Source organism: Orbicella faveolata, unplaced genomic scaffold (genome assembly GCF_042242905.1).
Source record: "Orbicella faveolata isolate gen_17 unplaced genomic scaffold, um_ofav_v1 contig_25, whole genome shotgun sequence".
Lineage (NCBI taxonomy): Eukaryota > Metazoa > Cnidaria > Anthozoa > Scleractinia > Merulinidae > Orbicella > Orbicella faveolata.
The window spans coordinates 32,156,248-32,176,758 of NW_028301553.1; the positions used below are offsets into that span (position 1 = coordinate 32,156,248).

At 39.7% G+C, this 20,511-nt stretch overlaps 1 protein-coding gene and 1 pseudogene across 1 annotated transcript; both read left to right on the plus strand.

Annotated features, from left to right (window-relative positions):
• Positions 1-1,726: 1,726 nt before the first annotated feature.
• Positions 1,727-10,328, plus strand: LOC149109939 (uncharacterized). The gene is made up of 2 exons (XM_089295000.1): positions 1,727-2,505; positions 10,077-10,328. The coding sequence occupies exons 1-2, from the start codon at positions 1,727-1,729 to the stop codon at positions 10,186-10,188; spliced, it is 891 nt and encodes a 296-aa protein (XP_089151126.1). The 3' UTR covers positions 10,189-10,328.
• LOC149109940 (uncharacterized) lies at positions 2,586-3,547 on the plus strand (annotated as a pseudogene).
• Positions 10,329-20,511: the final 10,183 nt, after the last annotated feature.

The window sequence follows — 20,511 nt, forward strand, 5'->3', positions numbered from 1 at the left end:
CAAATCCTGCTTGATAAAGTAGATTATGAGGATATAATGCGCAGCCTAGCATTTTTGACTCCTGCTAACTGTAAATGTAACCCTTTCTCGACAAGCTATTTATTTATGAAATCACACTGGTTGGTTGTTTGTCTCAGGAGCTCGAGAAAAAAATACACAAGACAGACTAACAAAATGTGCTAGCATGGCAGAAAAGAAAGCGCAGCTGTAAGTTGAGAAAAAATTGTGTTCTAAAAGATTAGGCCGGCTATAAGACGACTCAAAACAACAGAGGAAAAATCTGTAGTTAAGCTATCCAGTCCCTGTCGACACGAATGCTAAAAAGCAACTTTTTAGTCCTTTCAAATTCATTTTACACTAGAAAAATGTCTTATATTTCAGTGAAGCGTGATTAAAATGAAAGATTTTTCATACAGCAATTTACTTTTCATTCATACCGTGTCGTGCTTTGACCGCTTTCAGTGTTGGTTGAACTCATGGCACTGTAGAAGGTCATTTCTTGAACGAAAACAGGCAAATAAAATTAAAACCAAACGTCAAGGACATGCCCCTAATGTGATACTTAAATTATCTGGCAAAAATACCCGAAGTATCGAGAGAAAACTTTGAAAACTAACCTCGCGTCCTCTTGTTTCCAAGACGCCGGCAAATCGCTCTCACCAACGTCGTCGACTTTGGCGCGAAGCTGGGAAGTGCTCCGAAAGGCATGCGCAGTGAGCATGTCACGCAATCTAACGGCGGCGTCGTGCAAAAGTCGTCGATTCGTAAGCTCCCTTTTACCAACTGCGCGCCGGTTTCCATAAATATGGGCGATAATAAAATGTATTGTCGTTTGTCAGATGATGTAGTCACTTTAGATGTAGATCGCGACGTTTCGACTGCTTACTGCTAGTCTTCTTCAGGCGATAAGGTCGACTGATTGCACGGTATCATTTATATCACGAAGGTCGGCTGTGATTGGTGCATTTCGATCCTCCTGTTGTTCCATTGTTCCGACGAGTAGCTGTTCCCTCAGTGGTCCGCTGTTGTGCCGTTCTCCTGTTGTTGTGTTTTTTGATCGTGGGCACCCATGCTTCAGGAATTTCAATTCCACTATCCCTGTTGATGTTATTAGGGTGAAGTCTTATGTGAATAGCTTCCTTGACCCTACGTGTGTACCAGTGAGGATCTCGATCAATAAACTTGACCTCATTCCAGATAGGATAGTGCCCGGTCTCGTGGGTGTGTTCAGAAACGGCGGAGGTCTTGGTACGGGCGAGTCGTATATCCCTGTCGTGTTCTTTGATCCTCTCCTGCATAGATCTCTCTGTTTCTCCGATGTAGACTTTAGCTCGGAGACATTAGCTGTTAAAGCTACTCTAGAATCCGAGGGTAAAGTATACTACTACTACTGCTACTACTACTACTACTACTACTTACCAATGTACCACTGGATGAAACTATCCAGATTTTAGCTGACAAAGCTTTCAGTGATGACTGGTTCAACAAGACCCATGAACTGAACCTATCAAGAGACCAGCTAATTGAACTACTCAACGCAGCCACTAAGAATCAACTATTTCAGTACAATGGAAATCTCTATGAGCAAACAGATGGGGTCACAATGGGATCCCCTCTTGGTCCTCTGCTCGCCAATGTTTTTATGTGCTTCATTGAAGACAAGCTCAATCAAGATTGCAAATTGCCCTCCTATTATCGACGATATGTTGATGACACCTTTACCATCATGCCTGACATAGCATCAGCCGAAATTTTTCTTGACATCTTAAACCATTGCCACCCATCAGCAAAGTTTACTATGGAGGTGGAACGGAATGCCTCGCTTCCTTTCATCGGTGTTCAACTATTAAACTCAGCACCCAGAATCAAGACCAAGGTCCACGTAAAACAAACCAACACGGGCCGTTTACTCCACTACCAGAGCCACGTGGACATTCGGAACAAGCGCAGTCTAATTACCACCATGTTAGATCGTGCTTACCGCATATCGTCCGACTGGTCGTACTTCTCACAAGAATGCCATCGACTTGAGACGGTTTTCTTAAAGCTTAAGTACCCGAAGCACTTATTCAATCTGGCTGTCAAGCGATTCGTAGATACCAAGATAGCAGACCAGCAGCACATTCCATCAACCGACACGACTACACCCCCCATCCGAATCATCATACCATTTAAAGATCAGGTCTCCGCTTATGTAGTGAAAAAACGTCTCACAGACCTTAGCTCAAAAATCAAGACCACCATTCAGCCCGTGTTCGTCAGCAGAAAACTCAACCAAGACCTTAAAGTTCGAGAAGTCAAGCCAGCCACTGTTAGCCAACAATGTGTAGTTTATAAATTTCAATGTAACCTGTGTGATGCAGGATATGTTGGTTACACTCACGGCCACCTCCAGGAACGCGTTGATGGACACAAACAAAAATCGTTGTCAATTTGTAAACATTACTTTAGCGAACATAATTCGAACGTACCACCTTGTCTTTCAGAACAATTTCACGTGCTTGCCAAATGTACTAATGGACTAGGGCTGACCATCATGGCGTCGAGCTCACTGCTTCGATAGCTCCACAAACTATGGCGATTTAATGATTTGTAAGCTGAAGTTTTGGTTATGCACTGTGAACAAAAAGGTTAGATGGACTGTCTCTACACAAATATTTGGCTGATGTAGCTGGACTTCGATTTTAAAGATGCCACCGAAGGAAAAAAGCGCCCACGAGGTTCAAGTTCATCGACCGGGGAGGCTGACGAAATTCTTGAGAGGCTGTTAAGCATCCAAAATCGCATTGAAAATGGATTTACAAAGATTTACGATGAAATAGAAACTTTAAAGACTGAACTAAACTACAAATATGAAGTCCGTTAAAGAAGAACTGGGCGAGGCAACAAAATCTCTAAATGCGTATGGGAAGAGGTTCGATTGCTCAAAGAAGAAAACAAAGAGCTAAGAAGGCAACTTGACAGCACCACTAAAAAGAATGATACTTTAGAGAAGAAGGTCGAAACACTAAGGAGTCAACTGATAAAACAGGAGGATTACTCGAGAAGGGAAAATTTACGTTTTTATAATATCCCAGAAGAATCAAATGAGACGAACGAAGAATGTTTTCAGAAGCTGAGGGAAGTTTTGACCGAGCTCGGAGCGCCTCCAGATGTCAAATTTCATGCGGTTCATCGTACAGGAAAGCCAAATGTGGGCACACGAATACCTTCAACATCGAATGAAGAAGAGAAGCAGGGAACACCTCGCCCGCGACCAATATTAGCCCGTTTTCTATCGCGTATGGACTGCGATTCGGTGTGGTTTAAGAGAAAGGAATTGCTGAAGAGCGCCCGCTTCCCGACTGTATTTATCGACAAGGATCTCTCTCCAGAATCTGCTAAAGACCGAGCTAAATTACGTGCTGCCTTTAGGAAAGCTAAACAACTGAACATTGCTAAGGTACTACACAGAGGTAAAAGCCTAATTATAAATAGTAGTAAATATTCTGTAGACACATTACCAGAGTACTTGCTGCCAAGCGAGCGATCAACTACTCCTGAGTAAAAACCTTTGATTGACTTTATTTCCATTTTATTTTGTAAAGCCGATGGTCGGCTTTTATCGTTTAAGGCGCCACCAAACCTCTTTATAAGGCTAGGCTATCTCTATCTATAAGAACACTCAACTGATAGGCAATTTATCAGTCTTAACTTTGCTTTCGTGCCGCTAATATTGCGATATAAATGGTAATTTGAATTGCGATAAAATTCTTGCATAACAAAATTTAACGGAAAGGAACACCAAAACATTTAATTCGCCAAAGTTTTTTCATTGGCACCTAACATTTTTTGTTTTGTTTTATAACAATAGCTGAATAAGTCCAAAGTCCCAAGGGTCCAAACCAAAGTTCAAATCTTGAGACCCTTTTACTATCTATTTAGTTTAGTTTTTTTGTTTTAATATGTGTTTAAAATGTCTATTTAGTGAGTGTACGTGTTATTGCTTCTATGTATACTGCGTAGACTATTCTTTTGGAGCTACCAGTTTGGGAACAGCTCTTTTGAGTTAAATAATAATTGTACAATGGCAAACAAAAAGGAGAATGTGAATTTTAAACTTCTTTCGCTTAACGTACGTGGAATCCGTTCGCTTGAAAAAAGGAAACTTTGTTTATCTGGTTGAATAAGCAAAAAGCAGACATTATTTTCCTCCAAGAAACGTACAGTTCAGTAGAAATCGAGAATATATGGAGAACCCAATGGAATGGGAAAATGTTTTTCGCGCATGGATCAAATCTCAATTGCGGCGTTATAACACTCGTTAGAAATGATTTAGATTTTGAAGAAGAATCCTGCAAGTGCGACCAAAATGGTAGATTTATAATTTTGAATGCGTCTGTGCAAGGAGTTATATATGTTTCCATAAGGTCGTAATACTAGCAATAATGATAAATATTGCATAAAACGTACAACAGTTTTTAAAGACATGTTTCGGCATGCTTATGCCATCTTCAGTTTAATAGAGTGACTAATGATACGTGACACAAGTTATATACTACAAAATATGAATAAATTATTTACAATATGCATTACAAAACAGTGGAAACGGAAATTACAGAGTTAAAAAGGTGTTGAAGTGATGTAACTGTTTGTTAAGGTCAGGTTTGTTCTTACTAATATAAAAGGCTTCTTTAAGTTTAAGATCAATAGAGCTATTCGCTGAGTCTAAGATGCGAAAACAAGAAGGTGTGTACATGCCCCTGCATGAAGAAAATTGAGAAAGATGTTTAAAAATATGCGAGTTTTTATCGCTTACTGTATGTTCTTTAATCCTGGTAGAAAAATGGCGACTGGTTTCACCAATATAACAGGAATTACATCCCGCACAAGTAAATTGATAAACTACCATGGATTTTAGAGCATCAGGAGTACGGTCTTTAAAACTGAACATATTCTTGATTTTGAAAGAAGTAAAAACTAATTTGATATTAAGATCCGTTTCACAAAAACGTTTAAGTAATTGCCGTAGTTTGAGTTCCGTTATTCTAGAGTACTGGCCGATAAAAGGAAGCTTAAAATAGCGTATATTGTTTTCATCATTAACGTTGCGGCTTTTTTGATCAGAAGGCTTGTTAAGATACCGCTTGAAGGTTTTTTCAATGATGTGTGAAGGAAACGAGTTACGTTTTAGAGTGTCCGAAAGCTTGATCAAATCGTTTTCAAAACCGGAAGAAGTGTTGTTGATTTTATAAGTTCGGTCAATGAGAGTACGGACAAGGCCAATTTTATAGCGAAACGGAGTGAAACTAAAAAAATTTGTTAAGAGACCAGTGTAGGTTTTTTTATGAAAAACTGAAAAAACGCAGTCATGCGAAGAGTTGTCAATCAGAACATCCAAAAAGGAAAGTTTACCGTCGTTCTGTTTCTCGAAAGTAAATTTGATGTTGGGATGTTGAGAATTGATGAATTCAAAGAAAGACATGGCATCCCGCTCATTTTTAAAGACGCAAAAAGTATCGTCAACATAACGCCTATAGAGTAAGATGTCGGCCTTGTTAAAATTATTTAGCCATGTTTCTTCGTGAAATCCAAGAAAAAGATTAGCTAAAATAGGTGCTAAAGGGGAGCCCATAGCTACCCCATCGACTTGATCATAAAATTTACCATTGAAAAGAAAATGAGTCTCGGATGTGGCAAATGAAAACAATTTCTTAAGGTCGGGTTTTTTGATGGAAAATTTGGGATGATGTTTCAAAATAAGGTCAACGGCAATATCGATAGTTTCATTTAGCGGAATGTTCGTAAAAAGGCTTTCAACATCGAAGGAAATAAGGAACTTGTTGTTAACGATACTTTTTGCGTCTTTAAAAATGAGCGGGATGCCATGTCTTTCTTTGAATTCATCAATTCTCAACATCCCAACATCAAATTTACTTTCGAGAAACAGAACGACGGTAAACTTTCCTTTTTGGATGTTCTGATTGACAACTCTTCGCATGACTGCGTTTTTTCAGTTTTTCATAAAAAAACCTACACTGGTCTCTTAACAAATTTTTTTAGTTTCACTCCGTTTCGCTATAAAATTGGCCTTGTCCGTACTCTCATTGACCGAACTTATAAAATCAACAACACTTCTTCCGGTTTTGAAAACGATTTGATCAAGCTTTCGGACACTCTAAAACGTAACTCGTTTCCTTCACACATCATTGAAAAAACCTTCAAGCGGTATCTTAACAAGCCTTCTGATCAAAAAAGCCGCAACGTTAATGATGAAAACAATATACGCTATTTTAAGCTTCCTTTTATCGGCCAGTACTCTAGAATAACGGAACTCAAACTACGGCAATTACTTAAACGTTTTTGTGAAACGGATCTTAATATCAAATTAGTTTTTACTTCTTTCAAAATCAAGAATATGTTCAGTTTTAAAGACCGTACTCCTGATGCTCTAAAATCCATGGTAGTTTATCAATTTACTTGTGCGGGATGTAATTCCTGTTATATTGGTGAAACCAGTCGCCATTTTTCTACCAGGATTAAAGAACATACAGTAAGCGATAAAAACTCGCATATTTTTAAACATCTTTCTCAATTTTCTTCATGCAGGGGCATGTACACACCTTCTTGTTTTCGCATCTTAGACTCAGCGAATAGCTCTATTGATCTTAAACTTAAAGAAGCCTTTTATATTAGTAAGAACAAACCTGACCTTAACAAACAGTTACATCACTTCAACACCTTTTTAACTCTGTAATTTCCGTTTCCACTGTTTTGTAATGCATATTGTAAATAATTTATTCATATTTTGTAGTATATAACTTGTGTCACGTATCATTAGTCACTCTATTAAACTGAAGATGGCATAAGCATGCCGAAACATGTCTTTAAAAACTGTTGTACGTTTTATGCAATAGTTATATATGTATTTGCCAACATCTATGCACCAAATAAGGTACGCCATCAGTGTACTTACTTTTAAGATTTATATGAAAAATTGGACGACATCATAACAAACGCTGAACAAAACGTTATCATTGGAGGTGACTTCAACGTCACTTTTGATTCAAGTCTGGACTGTTTGGGTGGTTCACCAGAAAAAAAAGAATCGGTTAAGATTCTTGAAGAAATCTGTTTGGATCTGGATTTAATCGATATCTGGAGAGTAAGAAATCCGAAATAGAGGCTCTTTACTTGGAAGCAAACCAAACCTTCGATCCAAAGAAGACTAGATTTTTGGCTGATTAGCGACACCTGCCAAGACGAAGTCGAAGAAGTTAAAATTATACCTTCTATAAGGTCAGATCATTTAGCAATCACATTATTTTTTAATGGCATAGAAGAACAAAAGCATGGTCCATCACATTGGAAATTCAACTCTAGTTTGACTAAGGATAACGAGTATGTAAAACTTATTAGTGAAAGCGTACCCGTTTGGATTGGGGAATTTAAAGAGGTCAATGACAAAAGAGTGCTCTGGGATCTTATAAAATATAGAATCCGACAAGTTTCTTTAAAATATAGTAAAGGGAAAGCACGGCTAAGAAAAGACAAATTGCTAGAAATAGAAACACTTCTTAAAGTGTACCAGGAAAAGTGCTCTACTGATCCGTCAGCAGAAATATTGAGCAGCTTGAAATTCTTCAAAGTAAGTACGATGCACATTTTAATTACCTTTCGAAAGGAGCTATTATTCGTTCGAGAGCGTCCTGGTACGAGAAGGGTGAAAAAAATAATAAGTACTTTCTAAGCTTAGAATCTCATAAAAAGGCCAAAAGTTGTGTCCGTAAAGTTTTTACTAAAAAAGGAACTTTAAGCTCAAACCCAAAGACAATTATGAATGAGATTGAAGATTTTTATACAGATTTATACGGTCTCGAGAGTAACCTACCAGAATTTGCAGATTCCTTTTTTCAACACTCTGGAATTCCTAAACTCTCACCAGATAGAGCAGCAACTTGTGAAGGAAAGCTAACGGTGGAAGAATGTTTTAAAAGCCTACAATCCTTTAAAGAAAACAAATTACCAGGAAATGATAGACTTACTGTAGAATTTTATAAAACATTCTGGGGTGTTCTAGGTAATCTTCTAGTAGAAAGTCTAAATTGTGCTTTTGACTACGGTGAGTTATCAAATTCACAAAAGCAAGCGATTATAACTTTGATAGAAAAGAAAGGATAAGGTCATATCCAAGAGCATTTATAACGAAGTTCGCTCAAAGAACGAGAGTGTACCAACTGTACAGCTAAGGTACACAGAGACATACAGCGAGACACTGGAATGGGAAGAGATATATCGAATTCCCTTCAAAGTAGCCATTGATTCTAGATCCCGTGAATTCCAATACAAGATATTACATAGATATTTAGGGACAAACAAGTTTCTCCACAAAATTGGCCTAGTACCTTCGTCTCTGTGCACTTTCTGCAAAAAAGAAAGTGAGTCTATCGAACATCTACTAATAAAATATGAATATTCCGACAGTTTCTGGAGAGAACTAATTAACTGGCTAAACACGACAGAAATAAAAATCGAAGCACTATCAGATGTTGACAAAATGTTTGGACTTTGGAACAGACAAGTAGACTTTTATCTTCTCAACCATCTGTTGATCTTAGCAAAACAACACATTTACTCCTGTCGAAATAAAGGATTTCCTCCGTCATTAAAGATCTTCCTCGCAAAAGTTTCCTCAGTATATCAAATCGAAACGGTTATTTCTGATTCTAATGGCAAGCGAACATTTCATGACGCAAAGTGGAAGAAATTTATTACAAATAATTGTATTTAGGCCGGCAGCCTAAAAAATGTAACAGTTGACGTAGTTTTATTAATATATTAGTAAGTATTTTTGGTATATTAGTATTTTCCTTATAAGTTGTGTTATTAGTAACAGTATTTCTTGTTTTGTTTAATAATAATCTTTCTTGGAAACATCATATTGATCATGTAGTTATTAAAATAAGCCGAACTGTAGGATTGATTTGTAAACTACGGCACTTTCTGCCAAGACAAACTCTTTTAACTATTTATAGATCCTTAGTTACTCCTTATTTAACTTATGGTTTGGTGGCCTGGGGCCAAGCATATAAATCACACCTTGAAAAGCTTCTCAAGCTCCAAAAGCGAGCTCTTCGCTTTACTTATTTTTCTGAGCGAAATCAACATACGATTCCTTTATTTATTGATGCCAGTGTTTTACCGTTAAAATTTTTGTATTATAAGCTTTTAGCTAACCTTATGTTTGAAATAAGACACAGAAATGCTCCTGGAAACATTCAAGATCTCTTTCAAGACATTTCTGATATTCATTCTTACAATACTCGATCCTCTGTCTCAAATAATTTTTACACACAAAGTTCTAGACTCTCAATTCAAGTGAATTCATTTTCTAGAATCGGAACAAAAATTTGGAATGAAATGTCTTTAAGAGGAAAATAAAACAAATACTTTTTGAAATTCTAGCTTCAGAAGACTGTTATATTGATCTTACAGAAATCGTTCAAAAAGTAAAGCTGAATTTATTTTCCTCCTAGTATGTATTCATTAATACTCAATAATTTAGCGTTAGTGTATATGTAGCCTCTCGTCGTAACTGTTGTTAATTATTATTTGTAATATCGTTAGTTTATTAGTTGTCTTTAGTCATTGTTGTCAATTCAAGTCTCTTTAGTTCTCTTGTTACCTTCAGTTGTATTTAGTTGTACCTAGTTGTATATTAATAACTCGTCCAAACATGACCCGCCTAGATTAGCTCAGCTATCCGCGGGCATGTTATAATTGTAATTTTAATTTGATAACAAATAAAATGTATGTATGTATGTATTTTCTTCATCTATACTAGTGTTAGTGTATGTAGTTTCTTCAAAAAAGTAAAATTAGCGTAGTTTTATTCATTAATATAAATAGTTAGTAAGTATTTTGGGTGTATTAGTATTTTCCTCTTAAGTAGTCTTACTAGTAATAGTATTCCTCGTTTTTTTCCATCTGTACTCACATTAGTTTATCTAGTTTTTCTTTTTTTTATCTGCAAATGTAATTTCAATTGTTATTGTCACTCTTATTCATCAAATATAAATATCAATAAAATACAAAAAAAAATGTACTAACAAATTTGATTGCCTAATTAAGGAGATGCTTTTTATAAGAAAACTTAAACCATCCCTAAACGTACAAACAGATTCGATTCGCGTAAAGGTATTTACTTGAAGAATTTCTGATCCTTTGTTATTATGTTAATTTGAAGACTATAGAAATCAAATCATCGATATCGCATTATTTGTTCACTTTGCCTTGAGAATGGTGTCACGATGACGCCGAAACGTCGGCATTTAACGTTAATATTCGTTTGTTTATGCTTTAAGAAATCGTTATTGATCAAGACTTTATTTTAAGACTGAAAAAGCAGCCAAGACCGCCTTACACGCAGCGTGATTTTGACCAACCTTGGTGGATTTCCAGGAACTTGGACGATATTTTTAAGCCCTAAAGACTCTAAACTAATTGGAGAAGACTTTGGTTTTCAGTGAAATGGACAGAGAAAAAAAAAATTTAACGCTTACTTTGTGGCAATCTGGCCGAGATATAGCCCCACTTAATTTTAAGACTGAAAAAGTAGCCGAGACCGCCTTACGCGCAGCGTGATTTTGACCATCTTTGGGTCGATTTCCGGGAGCTTGGGCGAAATTTTCCAGCTCTAGGGACTCTAAACTAATATGAGAAGACTTTGGTGTTTAGTGAAATGGACGGAGAAAAAAAATTTTTGAACGCTTACTTTGGAGCATAGCCCAAAAACATAGCCCCACTTAATTTTAAGACTGAAAAAGTAGCCGAGACCGCCTACATACATACATACATACATACATACATACATACATACATACATAAACTTTATTTAAGCTCGAATTTCAGAGTAGCTTGATAAGCTAATATTTCCGAGAACAAAATATTTGATAACAAAAAACTTAAATAGAAATTGCTATTTAAATATTTGCGCCTTACGCGCAGCGTGATTTTGACCAACTTTGGGTGGATTTCCAGGAATTTGGACGATATTTCCCAGCCCTAGGGATTCTAAACTAATTGAAGAAGACTGATTTTCAGTGAAATGGACAGGAAAAATTTTTGAACGCTTACTTTGAAGCAATCTGGTCGAAACATAGCCCTACTTCATTTTAAGATTGAAAAAGTAGCCGAGACTGCCTTACGCGCAGCGTGATTTTAACCAACTTTGGGTGGATTTCCATGAACTTGGACGATATTTCCCAGCCTTAGGGACAGTAACCTAATTAAGCAAGACTTTGGTTTTTAGTAAAACGGAGAGAGGAAAAATTTTTGCACGCTTTCTTTGAAGCAATCTGGCCAAAATATATACCAACTTAATTTTAAGACTGAAAAAGTAGCCGAGACCGCGTTACGCGCAACGTGATTTTGACCAGCTTTGGGTGAATTTCCAGGAGTTTGGGCGGTATTTCCTAGCCTTAGGGATTCTAAACTAATTAAAGAAGACTTTGTTTTTCAGTGAAATGGACAAAAGAAAAATTTTTGAACGCTTACTTTGGAGCAATCTGGCCGAAATATAGCCCCACTTAATTTTTAAACTAAAAAAATAGCCGAGACCGCCTAACGCGCAACGTATATTTGACCAACTTTTGGATGGATTTCCAGGAACTTGGGCAATATTTCCCAGCCCTAGGGACTAAACTAATTAGAGAAGACTTTGGTTTTCAGTAAAATGGACTGAGAAAAAATTTTCAAACGCTTACTTTAGAGCAATCTGGTCGAAATATAGCCCCAATTAATTTAAAGACTGAAAAGGTAGCCGAGACCGCCTTGCGCGCAGAGTGATTTTGACCAACTTTAAGTGTATTTCCAGGAACTTAGGCGATATTTCCCAGCCTAGGGATTCTTAAGTAACTGGAGAAGACTTTGATTTTCAGTGAAATGGACAGAGAAAAAAATTTTCAACGCTTACTATGAAGCAATCTGGCCGAAATATGCCCCACTTCATTTTAAGACTAAAAAAAGTAGTCGAGACCGCCTCACGCGGAACGTAATTTTGACTAACTTTGCGTCGATTTCCAGGAACTTGGAGGATATTTTCCAGTCCCAGGTACCCTAAACTCACTCGTGATAGCCTTAGTTTTCAGTAAAATAAACCGAGGAAAAATAATCGCACGCTCGGTTTCGAGCTTCTGTGCCGAAATATAGCCCCACTTCATTTTAAGACTGAAAAAGTAGCCGAGACCGCGTTACGCGCATGGCGATTTGGCTTATTTTGCGTCGATTTCCCGGAAACTGGGGGATATTTTCCAGTCCCGGTGACTCTTAACTAACTTGTGAAGGCCTTCGTTTTAAGCGAAATGGACAGAGGAAAAATGATCGCACCTTCTGTTTAGAGCTTGTAGGCCGAAATATAGCCCCACTTTACTTTAGGACTGAAAGAGTAGCCGGGACCGCCTTACGCGCCTCGTGATTTTGACCAACTTTGCGTCGATTTTCTCGAACTTGGGGGATATTTTTAGTCCCAGGGACTCTAAACTAACTCGTAATGGCCTTAGTAATCAGTGAAATGAAGATAGCAAAAATAATTGAACGGTCGATTTCGAGCTTCTAGGCCGAAATATAGCCTTACTTCATTTTAAGACTCAAAGAGTAGCCGAGACTGCCCTACAAGCGTCGTGATTTTGACCAACTTTAGGTCGATTTCCGGAACTTGAGGGATATTTTCCAGTCCCGGGGACACTAAACTAACTCGTAATGGCCTTGGTTTTCAATGAAATGGACAAAGGAAAAATAATTGAACGCTTGGTTTCGAGGTTCTAGGCCGAAATATAGCCCCACTTCACTCTGAGACTGAAAGAGTAGCCGAGACCGCCTCACGCCCATGGTGATTTCGACTTACTTTGCGACGATTTGCAGGAATTTGGGGGATATTTTCCAGTCCCAGGGACTTTAAACTAACTCGTGATGGCCTTGGTTTTCAGCGAAATGGACGGAGGAAACATATTTGAAAGCTCGGTTTCGAGCTTTTAGGCCGAAATATAGCCCCACTTCATTTTAAGATTGAAAGAGTAGCCAAGACTGCCTTACGCGCATCGTGATTTTGACCAACTTTGCTTTGATTTCCCGGAGCTCGGGGGGAGATTTTGCGGTCTTAGGTACTCTAAACTAAACTGTGATGGCCTTGGTTTTTACTGAAATGGACAGAGGAAAAAAATTGAACGATCGTTTTCAAGTTTCTACGCCGAAATATAGCCCCATTTCATTTTAAGACTGAAAGAGTAGCCAAGACCGCCTTAGGCATATCGTGCTTTCAACCAACTTTGCGTCGATTTCCTGAAACTTGGGGGATATTTCCTAGTCCCAGGGACTCTAAACTAACTGGTGATGGTCTTAGTTTTCAGTGAAATGCAGAGGGGAAAAATAATTCAACGCTCGGTTTCAAGCTTCTAGGTCGAAATATAGCCTCGCTTTACTTTGAGACTGAAAGAGTAGCCGAGACTGCCTTACGCGCATCGTGGTTTTAACCAGCTTTGCTTCGATTTCCTGAAACTTGGGGGATATTTTCCAGTCCCAGGGACTCTAAACTAACTGGTGATGGCCTTGGTTTTCAGTGAAATGGAAAGAGGAAAAATATTTGAACGCTTGGTTTCGAGCTTCTAGGCCGAAATACAGCCAAACTTTATTTTAGGACTGAAAGACTAGCCAGGACCGCCTTACGCGCATTGTGATTTTGACCAACTTTGCGTCGATTTCCTGGAACTTGGGGGATATTTTTCAGTCCCAAGGACTCTAAACTAACTCGTGATGCTCTTAGTTTTCAGTGAAATGGACAGAGGAAAAATAATTTAACGCTCGGTTTCGAGCTTCTAGGCCGAAATATAGCCCCACTTTATTTTAGGACTAAGAGAGTAGGCGAGACCGCCTTACGTGCATTGTGATTTTAACCAACTTTGGGTCGATTTCCTGAAACTTGGGGGATATTTTCCAGTCCCCGTGTCTCTAAACTAACTCGTAATGGCCTTGGTTTTCAGTGAAATGGGCAGAGGAAACATATCTGAACGCTCGGTTTCGAGCTTCTAGGTCGAAATATAAAAGGTAAGGTAAAGTCTGCATGCGAGCCAAGTGGCCCATCAGGCCGGAGCTTATCCCGGTTTCTGTAGCATGAAGCGACTAGGAGTATTTCTACTCCCCCCTGGATGGGATGCTAGTCCATCGCAGGGTTACCCCCAGCATTAAGTTCGCCGGTACCCATTTATACACCTGGGTGGAGAGAGGCACTGTGAGAGTAAAGTGTCTTGCCCAAGAACACAACACAATGTCCCCGGCCAGGGCTCGAACCCGGACCGCTCGATCCGGAGACGAGCGCACTAACCATGAAGCCACCGCGCCTCCCCTAGCCTCACTTTATTTTGAGACTGAAGGAGTAGCCGGGACCGCGTCATGCGCATGGTGATTTGGCTAACTTTGCGCCGATTTCCCGGAGCTTAGGGGATATTTTTAAGCCCCAGGGACTCTAAAGTAACTCGTGATGCTCTTGGTTTTCAGTGAAATGGATAGAGGAAAATAATTGAACGCTCGGTTTCGAGCTTCTAGGCCGAAATATAGCCCCACTTCATTCTAAGACTGAAAGATTAGCCGAGACCGCCTCACGCGCATCGTGATTTCAACCAACTTTGCATCGATTTCCTGAAACTTGGGTGATATTTTCTAGTCCCAGGGACTCTAAACTAACTCGTGATGCCCTTAGTTTTTAGTGAAATGGAGAAAGAAAAAATAATTGATTGCTCGGTTTAGAGCTTCTAGGCCGAAATATAGCCCCACTTTATTTTAAGACGGATAGAGTAGCCGAGATCGCCTTACGCGCATGCTGATTTTGACCAACATTGAGTCGATTTGACGGAACTTGGGGGATATTTTCCAGTCCCAGGGACTCTAAACTAACTCGTGATGGCCTTGGTTTTCAGTGAAATAGACAGAGGGAAAATAATTGAACGCTCGGTTTCAAGCTTCTAGGCCTAAATATAGCCCCACTTTCCTTTAGGACTGAAAGAGTAGGCGACACTGCCTTACGCGCATCGTGATTTTAACCAACTTTGGGTCGATTTCCTGGAACTTGGGCGATATCTTCCAGTCACAGCGTCTCTAAACTAGCTCGCGATGGCCTTGGTTTTCAGTAAAATGGACAAAGGAAAAATAATTGAGCTCTTGGTTTCGAGGTTCTTGGCCGAAATATAGCCCCATTTCACTCTGAGACTGAAAGAGTAGTCGAGACCGCCCGACGCGCGTCGTGATTTCGACTAACTTTGCGTTGATTTACCGGAACTTTGGGGATATTTTCCAGTCCCAGGGACTCTAAACTAACTCGTGATGGTCTTGATTTTCAGTGAAATGGACAAAGGAAAAATAATTTGACGCTCGCTTTCTAGCTTCTATTCCGAAATATAGCCCAACTTTATTTTAGGACTGAAAGAGTAACCAAGATCGCCTTACGTGAATCGTGATTTTGACCAACTTTGGTCGCTTTCCCGAAACTTGGGGGATATTTTTCAATCCCAGGGACTCTAAACTAACTCGTGATGCTCTTGGTTTTCAGTGAAATGGACAGAAGGAAAATAATTGAACGCTCGGTTTCAAGCTTCTAGGCCAAAATATAGCCCCACTTTATTTAGGACTGAAAGAGTAGGCGACACCGCCTTACGTGCATCGTGATTTTAACCAACTTTGGGTCGATTTCCTGGAACTTGGGCGATATTTTCCAGTCCCAGTGTCTCTAAACTAACTCGTGATGGCCTTGGTTTTCAGTGAAATGGACAGAGGAAAAATAATTGAACGCTTGGTTTTAAGCTTCTAGGCCGAAATATAGCCCTACTTTATTTTAAGACTGAAAGAGTGGCCGAGACTGCCTTACGCGCGTCGTGATTTTGACCTAGTTTGGGTCAATTTGCGGAGCTTAAGGGATATATTCCAGTCCCAGGGACTCTAAACTAACTCGTGATGGCCTTGGTGTTCAGTGAAATGGAGTAAGGAAAAGTAATTAAACGCTCCGTTTCAAGCTACTAGCCCGAAATATAGCCTTACTTCATTTTGAGACTGAAAGAGTATTCGAGACAGGCTTACGCGTATCGTGAGTTTGACCAACTTTGCGTCGATTTCCCGCAATTTGGGGGATATTTTCCAGTCCCAGGGACTCTAAGCTAACTCGTAATGCCCTTGGTTTTCAGTGAAATGGACAGAGGAAAATAATTGAACGCTCGGTTTCGAGCTTCTAGGCCGAAATACAGCCCCATTTCGTCTTAAGACTGAAAGAGTAGCCGAGACTGCCTTACGTGCATCGTGATTTTGATCAACTTTGGCTCAATATCCCGGAACTTTGGGTATATTTTCCAGTCCTAAAGACCTTAAACTAACTCGTGATGGCCTTGGATCTCAGTGAAATGGACAGAAGAAAAATAATTGAACGCTCGGCTTCGAGCTTGTAGGCCGAAGTATAGCCACACTTCGTTTTAAGACTGAAAGAGTAGCCTAGACCGCATTACGCGCATGGTGATTTTGAACAACTTTGGGTCGATTTTCCAGAACTTGAGGGATATTTTCCAGTCACAGGGACTCTAAACTAAATCGACATGGCCTTGGTTTTCAGTGAAATAGACAGTGGAAAAATAACTAAACGCTGGGTTTCGAGCTTCTAGACCAAAACATAGCCCTACGTCATTTTGAGACTTAAAAAGTAGCCGAGACCGCCTTACGCGCACCGTGATTTTGACCAACTTTGGGTCGATATCCAGGAACTTGGGGGATATTTTCTAGTCCCGGAGAGTCTCAACTAACTCATGATGGCTTTGGAGAGAGGAAAAATAATTGAACGCTCGGTTTCGAGATTCTAGAGTAAAATATAGCCTTACTTGATTTTAACACTAAAATGGTAGCTGAGCCCGCCTTACGCGCAATGTGATAGTGACCCACTTCGGGTCGATTTTTAGGAACTTGGGGAATATTTTCCAGTCCCAGGGACTCTAAACTAAGTCGTGATGCCCTTGGGTTTTGGTGAAATGGACAGAGGAAAAAAACTTGAACGCTTGGTTTCGATTTGCTAGTCCAAAATATCGCCCCACTTCATTTTGAGACTCAAAAGGTAGCCAAGAGCGTTTTAAGCGCAGCATGGTATCGATCAACCTTGGGCCGATTTCCAGCAATTTGGGGGATATTTTTAAGTCCCGGGCACTCTAAAGTAACTCGTCATGGCCTTGGTTTTCGGTGAAATGATCATTTTATTAACTGTGCCGCATTTTTTCAAGTGTGAAGCATTTTTTTTAAGAGTGGGGCAGTTTTCCAAGTGTGGCACATTTTCCCAAGTTTGGCATATTTTTTTCAAGTGTGGCGCATTTTTCCAAGTGTGGTGAATTTTGCCAGTCGTGGCGCATTTTTCCAAGTGTGGCGCATTTTTCGAAATGTGGTGCATTTTGCCAAACGTGGTACATTTTTCGAAGTGTGGCGCATTTTTCCAAGTGTGGCGCATTTTTCCAAGGTTGCGCATTTTAACAACTCTGCAGCATTTTTTGAAGTGTAGCGCATTTTTCCAAGTGTCACCCAATTTTCCAAGTTTGACTCTGTTAAGGACACTAGACAAAGGTCAATTTTGATTAGTTAATAATTGTCTCTTTATCTTAGTTACGAACGTAGTTACAATGTTTACTTCTTTTTTATTGGTTTTGTAATCGGACCTTTAAGCGTCACCACGCGCATATAAAAGCTGAGTTAGCGTCCCTTTAAAGTAGTTTTTCTTTCCATCTCGCGTGGTCTTGTCAACCTTGAACTCTTGATGTTTTTGGTTTCCTAACCCTTGACTCAAGCGGGACCGATATGTGAGTACCTTTGTCATTTTGATTAGGTTACGTTTTTTATAGCTATGGGCGAAGGAATACAAAGAAAGATTTGTACAATGTTAATTGATTTATAATCGTCTAAATAAGAAAGTGTTCTGAACGTTACTAGAGTGAACGCCCACCTTTTAGGCTCGAAAGCATTGAGCTGTTAATTAGTTCCTTTTATTGTGTACTTCTGTGATCGAATCTTATTTAGTATCTTAGCGTAGTATTTACGCTGGCTATTTTTTGATGCATTGTTATTCAATTTCGTTATGTTATCGATTCCAAATCGTTAGTTTGTCTCGTGTGAGTTTTGACTATTTGTTACGCAACTTTTCCGCTAAATTGATAGAAATTCGTTACATATTGTTATTTCAGTTTACGATCGTTTATGTTGATGCAATAAATCGCCGATAACCGTCAACTTTGGTTTTCCGTGGTTTACTTGTCTACCCTTGAAGACGACCTGTAAAGTAGTCCCACCCACTAGTTTGTCGCGACACGCCTAGAGCTCGTTTCGTTTCGTCTCGTTTTGGAATTTGCCAGTCGCTGCAGACGTTACAGACTCATTTGTGCAAGTGTGGCGCATTTTTCTAAGTGTGGCGTAGTTTTCCAATTGTGATGCATTTTTCCAAGTGGGGCACATTTTTCTAAGTGTGGCGCATTTTTCCAAGGTATCTTCATTTTACCAACTGTGCCGCATTTTGTCAAGTGTGGCACATTTTTTCAAGTGTGGCCTATTTTGCCAAGTGTGGCGCATTTTTCCAAGGGTGCCGCATTTTACCAACTGTGCTGCATTTATTCAAGTGTTGCCTGGTTTTCCAAGTGTGGAACATTTTTGCAAGTGAGGCTCATTTTTCCAAGTTTTGCGCATTTTCCAAGTGTACCGCATTTTTCCAAGTTTGGCGTATTTTTCCAAGTGTGGTGCATTTTACCAAACGTTGCGCATATTTCGAAGTGTGGCGGATTTTGCCAAGTGTTGGGCATTTTTCCAAGGTTGCGCATCTTAACAAGTGTGCCGAATTTTTCAAGTGTCGCAAATTTTTCCAAGTGTTTCCCAATTTTCAAGTGTGGCTTATCTTTGCAAGTGTGGCGCATTTTTCTAAGTGTGGCGCAGTTTTCCAAATAAGGCGCATTTTTCCAACTTTGCGCATTTTTTTCAAGTGTGGCGCATTTTTCCAAGTGTGGCGCATTTTGCTAAGTGTGGCGCATGTTTCCAAGGTTGCCTCATTTTACCAACTGTGCCGCATTTTTTCAAGAGTGGCACATTTTGGCAAGTGAGCGCATTTTTTCGAATGTGGCGGATTTTTCCAACTTTGGCGCAATTTCCCAAGTGTGGGGCATTTCTCCAAGTGTGGTGCAGTTTGCCAAACGTGGAGCACTTTTCCAAGTGGGGCGCATTTTACCAACTGTGTCGCATTTTTTCAAGTGTGCGACATTTTTGCAAGTGTTTCTCATTTTTTCAAGTGTAACCTATTTTTGAAAGTGTGGCGCTTTTTATTTAAGTCTGGCGCAGTTTTCAAAATTTGGCGCCTTTTTCCAAGTCTGGCATTTTTTTTAAGTGTAACGCATTTTTCCAAGATTGCCCCTTTTTACCAACTGCGCCGCATTTTTTAAAGTTTGGCACATTTTTCCAAGTCTAGCACAGTTTTGCAAGTGTAGCGCAGTTTTCCAAGTGTGGCGCATTTTTCCAAATGGGGGGCATATTTCCAAGTGTGGCGATTTTTCCAAGTTTGGTGCGTTTTGCCAAACATAGTGCAAAACAATGGCACGCTCGGTTTCGAGCTTCTAGCCCCAAAATATAGCCGCACTTCATATTTAGACTAAAAACGTAGCGCAGACCACCTTACGCGCAGCGTGATTTTGACCAAATTTGGGTCGATTTCCAGCAACTTGGAGAATATTTTCCAGTCCTGGGGACTCTAAACTAACTCGTGATGGCCTTGACTTTCATTGAAATAAGGAGAGGAAAATTATTTGAACGGTCGGTTTCGAGCTCTAGGCCGAAATATAGCCCCACGTCATTTTAAGACTGATAGAGTAGCTGAGACCGCCTTACGCCAATCGTGATTTTGACCAACTTGGGCTCTTTTTGCCGGAACTTGGGGGATATCTTCCAGTCCCAAGGACTCTAAACTAACTCGTGATGGCCTTGGGTTTGAGCGAAATGGAAAGAGGAAAAATACTTGAACGCTCGGTTTCAAGCTTCTAGGTCGAAATATAGCCCCAATTCATTTAAAGACTGATAGAGTAGCCGGGACCACCTTACCTTCATTTTGATTTTGACCAACTTTGGCTCGATTTACCGGAACTTGGGGGATATTTTTCATTCCCAGGGACTCTAAACTAACTCGTTGTGGCCTTGGGTTTCAGTGAAATGGACAGAGGAAAAATATTTGAACGCTCGGTTTCGAGCTTCTAGGCCGAAGTATAGCAACACTTCATTTTAAGATTGATAGAGTGGCCGAGACCGCCTTACGCGCATCGTGATTTTGACTAATTTTCGCTCGATTTCCCGAAACTTGGGGGATATTTTCCAGTCCCAGGGACTCTGAAATGACTGGCGATGGCCTTTGTTTTCAGTTAAATGGACAGAGAGAAAATATTTGAACGCTCGGTTTCGAGCCTCTAGGCCAAAGTATAACCCCACTTCATTTTAAGA

Coding starts and splice junctions, on each gene's coding strand:
- LOC149109939 (XM_089295000.1), top strand. CDS start 1,727: ATGCCTGACATAGCATCAGCCGAAATTTTTCTTGACATCTTAAACCAT. Junction 2,506..10,076: donor GAACAATTTCACGTGCTTGC/CAAATGTACTAA, acceptor AAAATACAAAAA/AAAATGTACTAACAAATTTG.